Below are 10,053 nucleotides of genomic sequence, written 5' to 3'. Positions count from 1 at the left end.
GGTGTCAATGTGGAAGGTTTCACATTTGGTTCTTTCCATTTACATTAATGTAGTCATTGTGTGGTTACTGTTTTCTTGGTTCTGCTTACTTCATTTTACACCACTTCACATCTTCTTATGCTTCTCTATTCTTCACATTCAGTATTCCTCATGGTGCAGAAATACACCATTGTATTCACATTCCACAAGCCTGCAATCTCCTGGGCAACAGTGCTTTTCATTTCACCTAGAACCAGGCTCTCCCAGGCTATCCACTGGCCAGTCTATGGCATTTTTTACATTTCACTTCCCCATGAACCCAGTCATCTCAACAGAAGACCTCGATCAGGCTGCACACCCAAACCCATGTAACGATAGCATTTATCCCTCCCAAATTGCTATGGGGACCCATTGGCCACATCCCACTCCACCTTTATAGCAGCCACTCATTATCTTCTAAGATCATCTCTCAGGGCATACTTTACCCAAGCAACTATACGAACTTTCCATCTCCCGCTAGCTGCCCGTTTCTCTTTTTAGTGGGACTCCAAACTGCATAGCTGTAGGTCACTAGGCTTTATTTTATGGTTGGTTGTTTTGCTGTTGGGTAACAAAGTATATTGAAAAGTTGTTTCTCATCACACTTCATAATCCCAGGCTCTTGTGTGGAGATTCACAGCATACCACAAACCTATCACCGATGTCATCCAGAAATTGTGAAGGTTATGCTTGTCCCTGAACAGCACCTTTGAAGCTGAGAAAGTATTCTTTGCCCTGGCATTTGCATCCTCACTTTCCCTCTTCCAGTTAAGACTCCACACTTTTTCAAATCTGAAAATAATTTTATTTTTTACAAGTGTCCAGGGAAGTTTCAGCAGGAGCTGTGACTAAGAATTTGGTTACCGCAAGGTAAAGGATTCAGAGTACAGCAGTTGGCTGACCCAGCCCTCATTTCTCTGGAGCAACGAAGATAAGCAGAGGACAGAAGAGTGAAGGAGGAAAATGGCCAGGACCATCTCAGTTTGGCAGAGTGGTGGGATGGCAAATAGACTTCAGTTTAGGCATTAGTCTTCAAGGCTTGATTTCATCATCCCTTCCCTACAGCTTTTTCTACTCGTCCCAGTCCCTTACAATAAGCAGGCAGGTGACTAGGAGGCTGAAAAACTGGCATCCCTGAGATCAATAGCTGAGTTTGATTTTTTTGGTTATTTATTAGGGATAATGGGGAGGAAAAGGGAATGAATATGGACACTAATGAAGATAAACTGAGGGACAGAGTATCACTCTACTCTTCTTTCTCAGTCTCAAGAAACTTATATTCACCTGATACTGGTGAATAAGTCTCTGAGCCTCAGGATAGACAGATAGCATGAGTGGGCCAGGAAACAACTACCTCAACCAGACCCTTCTTCCAGAGTCTGGGGTGAAAGACAAGTACTGACTATTTAATTTAAATATCTATGTTAAAAGCTTCTTGTAGACCACACTCATACAGGGCAACAGGGACCACAGACCTCAGCCTCACAGCTCAGTGGCACACATTCTCACCCCGGTGACTGTCTCAAGATAAGGGAAAGGTGACTGGAAGTGAGGCCTCTTCCTGCATTATAGTGACCAGAAGCCTGGCAATAGGGAAGAAGCTCCTCAGTTCCCACATTCTCCAGAACAGGCCCTACCACGTGCTTATGGAGGCTATGCACCTTATGGCAGTTCCCACCCACATTATGCAGTAGGTAACACTGAAGTAAATGAACCAAGATCCCTACAATTCCAAACATCTCCGGTCCTAGGAACAACCTTTGTTCCTTGGACTTACTCGAATCAGCAATGGAACTAGAGGGTCACATTCCAGAATCTGCTCTGTAGGGTAGGAATAGGCACTATACTTACAAAATATTTGTGTTTATACATGATGATAACTGTGCCTAAACATGGAACAGAGGGTAGAAAAAGGCAGATTTTCTAATACCAGCAGCTCCTTTTTTTATGACAAAGAGCCCAGATGTGTCTCTAAATTTTGTGGGAATTATCCCCTAAGGAAGACATTAAGGGATGAGCCTAAGTAAGGGCTACCCACAAGGCCATTTGGTCCTGGAAGTAGAGGTTGGAGGACCCAAGACTGTGGCTCTAAGGAGAGAAATCTGACAGTTGGAAGCTAAGCTCACAGATGACCAGTGAAACAGAGAAGAACCAGGACATGGAGCACAAGAATATAGACAGCGGCCAGGAGGGGCACCCGGGTCCGAGAATAGCAGAGTGAACGCAGGATTCGTCTCCATCCAACATTGCTCCTGGTCTAGAAGAAGAAAGATGGAAAGGTCAGAGACAGTCCTATCCTGCATATTAGGGAAGTACCTCTATCCCTAAGTTCAGACTTCAGTGATCTCAATATTTCAAAAAAGTTTTCCTAGAAGAAAACCTTTCCTCAGAGATGTCAGCCCTCAATCTCACCAGCACATCAATGCTCATCAATATCCCCAAGTCCTGTATTCAGATAAACTGCCCATTAACCCTCTGACAGAATTCTCCCTCCCAGGAGGAGGGTACTACTCATATTCTTTAACAGTGCTCTTTTTCTATCCTCTTCCCTCCCACTCAAATTTCTTCCCACCCCCTTCCCTCTTACCCATCTTACCCTTCGGAAGTTACTGTTCACGGGCTCTATTAATACCGCCTGTTCATGTAAGCCACAGTCACTGATGCCAGAATTCTGGGCAGGGGTCCACTCATTCAGTTCCAGCCTGGGTTATAAGAAAATATACACACATGCACACGCACACATGACACATTCAGAAGGTGAAACAAGTGAGGTTAAGCAAGCAAAGCAAGTGAGACATTTTGGTGTCATTTTGTGTAACTTCTGGAGCTGCTGCCAAAAATGAGGAGCCCAAAGCCCCTCTGTAGTAGCAAGCAGAAAAGGAAGGAAGGAAAGAAAAAGCATTTATTAAGTGCCCACTATATGCTGGGGACTGTGCTAAGTGATTTAGAAATACAATTTCATCCTGGGAGGCAGGTGCTATTATGATCCCCATTTTACAGCTGAGAAAACTGAGGCAAACCAACTTGCCCAAGGTCACACAGCTAGTTAAGTGTCTGAGTCCAGATTTGAACTCAGGTGTTCCTGACTCCAGGCTCACTGCTCTATCCACTGCACCACCTAATTGCCTACAAAGTGGTTTAATTTAACAAATAGGCAGAAGCAACCAAGAAGAGACTTCCGTGAAGTTCTGTGAAAATACTGGAGGTCAACACTTTTAGCCGAAATGTCTGTTTGGGCAGGGTCACTGGAGAGGTACAGTCAGAACACACTGTTGACTTGAAGACTGAGAATGCTGGGAGGCTTTGTGTCTCAAAGTAGGGACAGATGGATCCCCCAAAGAGAATGCTCCCTCTAGGGGCACCCTGAGCACCAACTCTTCCTGCCTTCAGAAGTGAACTACCTTTGTCAACACTTTACCTCCTAATCTCCTCCTGAGCAGCAGAGAGGGCTTCCTCAGCAGCCAGCCGGTGATCCCGTTCCTCTTCTAGCAATTTCTTTAAGTGGCTCACCTCTTGTCTCGTGTTGCATTGTTCTTGCTGGGCCTCAGAAAATCTGCAGTGAGAGGGAAAAGGAAGTCATTAATAGTTGAATGGCCTTACAGGACAGACAGAACAAACATATGAATATACACAAAAATATGAACACCAGATAAATGGTGTAATGATAACTACATAAAGTGTATTAAAGGAATGTCGAATACCTTGCATTGATATAATGCTCTCGAGGCACTTTCATATATGATGTTTATTCGATGTTGTTGCTCAGTCATTCAGTTGTATCCAACTCTTTGTGACCTCATGGACCATACTGTCCATGGTGTTTTCTTCACAAAGGTACTGAAGCACTGCCAATTTCTTCCCCAGCAGATTAAGGCAAACAGACATCAGTAACTTGCCCAGGGTCACATAGCTAGTATGTGTCTGATGCCAAATCCTAACTGAGGTCTTCCTAACTCCAAGCTCAGCACTTTATCCACTGAACCATCTAGCCATCTCTTGTTTATTCGTAGGTATTATTTTATTTAATTCTTACACAAATTTGAAGCCCAACAATTATTAAGCCATGACACTCCACATTCAATCCATTTTACTACATTGTTGTTATTGAATTGTTTCAGTCATGTCTGACTCTTTGTGACCCCATTTGGGGTTTTCCTGACAACGATAATGGAGCAGTTTGTCATTTCCTTCTCTAAATCATTTTACAGATGAGGAAACTGAGGCAAACAGGGCTAAATGACTTTCCCAGGGTTACACAGTTAGTAAGTGACTCAAGCCAGATTTGAACTCAGGAGGATGAGTCTTCCTGATTGACTCCAGACCTGACACTCTATCCACTGTGCCACCTAGCTGTCTCATTACTACATTACTCTGAGAATTTGCAAAATCGTTATATGAATCCTACATTTTAACAGCATGCTCTAGGAAAATTCTTCATTCTAGCAAAATGAGAGTGCTCCACATTCAAAACTCAATTCACCAAACATTTAACTAAACACCTACTATATGCAAAAGACTGTGATAATGTATACTTTCATATATGTGGAGACACAAAAAAAAAACCAAATAGTCCTTGACTTCAGGAAACTTACGCTCCACTGGAGAAACACAACGTTCATATAAATAATCTGAGGAGGGATAGCATGATAACACCTGGGAGAATCAGGAAAAGCAATGAATCCATAGTTCCAAGAAGCTCTGTGACCCTTCCTCCCTCTTCCCCCAATTATCATGTCCTGGAAAGCCAGGCGGCAGCAGGCCAAAGAGAGAAGGGAAGCTAGCTTTTCCAGCTCTGGGACATCAGCATGGTATGTATACGCCCACCAGGTGGGCGTGAACAGACATTTTCCTCTTTCCAGCTTTCTGACTCTCTTTGAGCATAATTCTGAGTGATTCAACTGCTAAGCTGGCAGGAAATAGAGAGTAACCTGAAGGAATGGGTCCTGGATTAGCCTTGCACAGCAAACAGAAGGGAAATGGGAAAATATTTTTCCATGTATGCCATCTGTCACGATCAGGATGTGTGGGGTTTGATTACCTATGAGAAGCACCTGGTGAGACTCTGCTTAGGGGCACCCTTTCTTCATGAAGTCCTTCCTGATCCTCCCCCCAATTTCTTGGCAGACTGTAAACCTTCTCCCCCAGAAATTATTTCACGTTTTTAAAAAATTTACTGCACACTTTTTTCCCCCTAGTAGAAAGTCAGTTCTCTGAGGGCAGTGACTGTTTCCTTTTTGTCTGTGTCCCTAGTAGTACAAAGTCTGGCACATAGGAGGTGCCTAATTAGTGTTTACTGACTTGAATTGGCAGAGGTGACACCTAAGATGAGCCTTGAAGGAAGCTAAAGAGTTTAAGAAAGTGAGGAAGAAGGGCACTCTAGACATAGCAGAACCACAAAAGCCACACCAAACCATCAAACTCTCTTACGCCTCAGTTAACGTTGTGGCAAGATGGGTAGATCTATGCAGGAATACTCAAAGCTGATATTCCAAATTTTAAAATATTAGGTTGCCCCTTTTATATCCTTTGCTCTTTTGCTGCATGAGGGGAGAAACAAAGCAAGCAAGGCAGGAGACCTTTTCTCTGCTGAAGCCCCCTCCTCCCACCCTGACAAGCAAGTCCCTGAAAAGGTCTTGCTCTCTGAGTCAGACTACACACTTCTCTTTCTGTACTTTGGTCCAGAGTTGGTCATTTAGTCCAACCTTTACCCAAGGTATAAGGCCTCTAATGAAAGGTAACTTACTGCCTTCTGAGGCAGCCCATCTCATTTTAGTCAGAAAAAGATACAAACACGAAATATACTATATGCTGCTAGGTGTAGAAAGAGAAAGAAAATGTTGGGGGACAACTGAATTCCTTGCATGTATAAATGTTCTCAAAGTACTTCCACATATAGGAGATTTTCCTTTAAATTGAATCAAAATCTGCTCTCCTATAATTTCTACCTACTAGTCCTAGTTTTATCATCTGAGGCCAAGAAGAAGTTTAATGCTTCTTGCACAAGAAAGCTCTTCAAACATCTGAAGGTAGCTATTCGGGGCAGGGCATGCGGGAAGGGTAGAAGGAGAAAGACAGTCACATCCATTCAGCAGGCCCCCTTAAGCCTCCGGACTAAACATCCCTAAATCCTCCAAACAATTTTTGAATTAAACAGTTCACAACTCCTTGCTACTCCAGGCAGGTTCCTCTGAATGAACTCCAAGCTCATCAACTTCCTCCTAAAATGTGGTGCCCAGAAATGGACACCTGATATGACAGTGCAGAATACAGAGTATTATCATCATCAGTGTGCGCTTTCTTCTTTCGTTAATTAAACCTGACATAGTGTTAGCTTTTAGGTTGTCACATTACATTGCTAACTCATATTAAACATGCAATCTACTAAACTCTTAGGTCTTCTTATACAAACTTCTTTCTAGCCTTCCCACCCCACCATACTATACTTATACAATTAGCTTTATGAACTAAATGGAAAGCAGGACGTTATATTTGTCCCTATTAAATATCATCATATTAGCCATTGAGATCAATGTGAATCCTACTTCTGTTCTCCAGTATATCAGATCCCCTCTCACTTTTAGTTACTTTCCTGGCTCTCTGTTGGAAGAGGTCAATTACATCCCTTTGTAAGGCAGGACAAGAAGCCGACACTGCTAAAGCAAGCTACACAGAAGGTCAGTAGGAAGGATATTGAGAGTAGAGGATGTTGAGGCCTGGCTGAGAAGCCTTACCTGAGCTGCAGTTCTCTCAGCTCCATAGGGTCACTCTCTCTCTGGGGTTCATTCTTTTCCTGAGGAGCCCCAGGAGCAGCATCTGTTGTGAGTGTCCCCTAGAAGAACAAGGATGATAAATAGAGAACCTATAAAAAGCCAACCACTAGGAAGAATAAGAATTGATGGAAAACATATGCAGGAATAAGACATTTATTCACATTTTGGTAGCTGAAAAAGATACTTTCTGTTCTCACAATTCTCTCCAAAAATAAAGCAGAGACTCCTTTTACCCAGTACAGTTAGTTTGGTCACTGACATGGTTAACACTCTCACTCTTAGTCACCCCCAGGAGCCTACTTTCTCATCTCTCTTCAGCTTACTGCTGACCTCTTTTTCCTCAAGTGATGCTCCCTGGCTTTCCTGAGGGGACAGGTCCTCTGGTCCCCTGGCTTCCAGCCCCCTGGTTCCTAGCTGCTTTCCTGTGGCTTGGCCAGGTGCCCTTTGCCTTAGTATCTGAATCTTCAAAGCCTCTGCTTTTTACCTTTATTCTTTTACCTGCTTTTTGCAGCAACTTCCATCATCAAAGACATCCCATCTTCTCTCATCCCTTCTCCTACACAACAGTTTAGCTCTATTGCCTACTTCTCGTATACCACTTTCCTCTTTTCTTCTATTCTCTTCAATCTGTCTCTAGTGTATATGGACATAGCATTTGTCTTTAATTCTTATCTTTAGATCAAAAGAGATTAAGCTTCATCATCCTTATTTATTCCTCTGTCGCTCACCGTTTCTTTGCTTAGGGGTTGCATCTCCTGAATCTGTCTCTTTAAGCCTGTGCAGTGATTCAGAAGGTCATTATAGCGCTGATGACTTTCACGGAGACTCTGACTGCTACCACGAAGCTGAATGGAAAGGGAACTTTTTTCTTCAAAGATCTGAGAGAGCTTGAACAAAGAAAATCAAGTTAGCACCAACCCACAGAGAATTCCTCAACATGCAGACATCAGGTTATCTCTTCCTGGCGATAAGAGATCATGAATATCCAACACTTTTGATGGGAAACCTTTATCTCTAAAAGATCACCTATTATTGTGCCCTTTTAGGTCAGGAAAAGATATTGTTTTGGGCATCCAAACCAGACAGTACATTAGCCTGGGTCCAAATATAAGAAATCATAACATTCTCTTATCTCTTAGCTCCACATAGCTGGACAAGGAGCTATCACCTAAAACTAACAATGATATTTTTGCACAAGACCCTGTACTATTGCTATGCAAAGGAAATAGACAATACTGGAGCCACATAATCTAACAGGGAAGATGAGACAAACACTAACATGAATATTGCATAAATATAAGGAACAAAGAATCAGAGAATTAGAAAGGACGCTCCTTGAAACTACATCCCAAGTTAGCCCATTCCATTTTCAGAGAGCCCCCATTATTATAAAATTCTCTCTTCTACTGAGCTGAAATCCCAAAACTTCTACCCATTGGTGCTACTCACTAAAGTCACATCAATCAAGCCTACCTAAGCTAACATCCCAGCTTCTTTAACCTTATCTTCACACCTAAGAGGACAAATTCTCTGGATCAAGGTTGGAGATGCACCTTCCACAGCTGGATCCAGAAAGAGGCAAAAGGGAGAAAAATCAACAGGAAGGCACCAAAGACAAAACTTCTCCTTCCTCTAATTTTGTCCAGGGCTGGCCCTGCCTCCTCTCTTTCTTCTCGAAAATAGATGAGAAGCAAATATTCCCTTCAGGTAACAGGACCCAAGAAGCCCTAAGACCCCACCAGAATAATCAACCTGCCCTGAAAAGCCTGGCAGCAGTAGGAGAGATGGGGTACAGAAGCAGAGGGGATCTGCTATACTCAGCATGGTATCTGGCAAAATGCCCTCAGGTCCAAAAACACATCACTCTTTAGTTCTGAGACATCAGTTTTTTGTGGGTGAGTCCACCTGGAGGAGAGGAAAAACCACTTTCCACTTTCTAGTTTTCTGACTCTCCTTGACAAGCTCCCCCTTCCCAATTCTGAGTTATTCTCCTGCTGGAAATGGAAAGGAACCTGAAAGAATGGGCACTGGACTAACAGAAGGTATGTGGAGAAATATTTTTGTGTATATGCAACTTACTGGGAATACTGGTACCTGTGAGGCTTTCATGAAAGCATTTATACAAAGCCAATGGGAAGGCTCTCCACATCCAATCTCTTTCCTATCTTTCCTAAGAGGTCTACAGTGTGAAAAGTGGAAGAAAGAATGATCAAATTTCCAGTGCTATAGTCATGCAATCCTAGGTTCAGAGAAGATACTCTGCCTACTCTGAAAAGATACTTAAAAGATAGAATCTCAACCCAACCTGCTTCTGCTCACTCTTTCTTTCAGCTCTAACAGCTCTAACACAGGCCTGAAGAGAAACTCACCTTGCTATTCAGCTGTTGGATTCTCAATTCCTTCTGATGAACTTCTTTCAAGCTGTCATTAAGCTGGGTTTTGAGAAGCCCGATCTCAGAATCCAGGGCCTGTGACAACTCTGGGGAAGCTGCTGCTTCTGAGGATGCCTGTTGGGAGAGAAGCACTTATGGAATCCATTCCTCATTTTAGCTGCTGAATCTCCTATGGACAAACCCTGATCATTCCAGTGAATGATCTTTACATTGGCCCTGTGACCAGTGTGCAATAGGTTTTCCCTTGGAGGCCTGCCAGGCACAAGCTTCAGTCACCCCTTTGGATCAGTCAGGACCCAGCTTACCTGTCTTTGGTACTGCTCTGAGAGAATAGAAGGCCGGCGGGATGTAGACCTCAGCTCTTGCACCAGACTCTGCAGGTGGCTCAGCTGCTGCTCCTTGTCAGAGAGGGTCATCAGGTATTGCTCTCTAACTCGCTTCTCCTGGACTTCCCAAGTATTCTTCTCCATTCTAGAAAGCATAGGAAATTGTCTAAGGGGAAGGTCCACCCCACACACTCACTTCTACTCAATTCTTGGTGCCTTTTCACTAAATCTTAGTATCAATCATAACTAAGGGGAACCCCAATCTTATTCCCAAATCCCAAACCCTTTGTCATTTGCTAAATTGGACTAAAGAGCAGAGAACTGAAAGAGGCATTCTTATGATACTACTTTTATTTTCCCCCTTGGCAGAGTCTTCCTTCCAGTAGCAGAGAGCTTTTACATCACGCTCTGCAGGTGGCTCATCCAAGACAAAAAAACCAAATTCTACCTACATCAGAATGCAACAGAGAGACAATCTCATCCTGAGCTGTAAGTGTCTTATCCCCATCCGTTAGATTATAACCTTCTTGATGGCAGGGGAAGCAT

The 10,053-nt window shown here is 43.2% G+C and overlaps 1 protein-coding gene across 3 annotated transcripts in view; it reads right to left on the bottom strand.

The window, feature by feature from the left end:
* Nucleotides 1-800: 800 nt before the first annotated feature.
* GOLGB1 (golgin B1) overlaps nt 801-10,053 on the bottom strand; it is a 73,790-nt gene continuing 64,537 nt past the window's right edge. For all 3 annotated transcript variants that reach the window (XM_020985914.2, XM_020985916.2, XM_020985915.2), the window contains exons 17-23: nt 9,487-9,652; nt 9,158-9,295; nt 7,517-7,675; nt 6,750-6,847; nt 3,437-3,571; nt 2,615-2,720; nt 801-2,275 (exon numbers count right to left, since the gene is read on the bottom strand). In XM_020985914.2, the coding sequence (XP_020841573.1) occupies nt 2,141-2,275; nt 2,615-2,720; nt 3,437-3,571; nt 6,750-6,847; nt 7,517-7,675; nt 9,158-9,295; nt 9,487-9,652 (937 nt within the window). In that variant the 3' untranslated portion in view covers nt 801-2,140. The remainder of the gene's footprint in view (nt 2,276-2,614; nt 2,721-3,436; nt 3,572-6,749; nt 6,848-7,516; nt 7,676-9,157; nt 9,296-9,486; nt 9,653-10,053) is intronic.

Source organism: Phascolarctos cinereus, unplaced genomic scaffold, assembly GCF_003287225.1.
Source record: "Phascolarctos cinereus isolate Bilbo 61053 unplaced genomic scaffold, phaCin_HiC Scaffold_726;HRSCAF=1367, whole genome shotgun sequence".
Lineage (NCBI taxonomy): Eukaryota > Metazoa > Chordata > Mammalia > Diprotodontia > Phascolarctidae > Phascolarctos > Phascolarctos cinereus.
The sequence above is the reverse complement of the archived record's forward strand: the minus strand, read 5'-3'. Positions and strand labels throughout refer to the sequence as shown.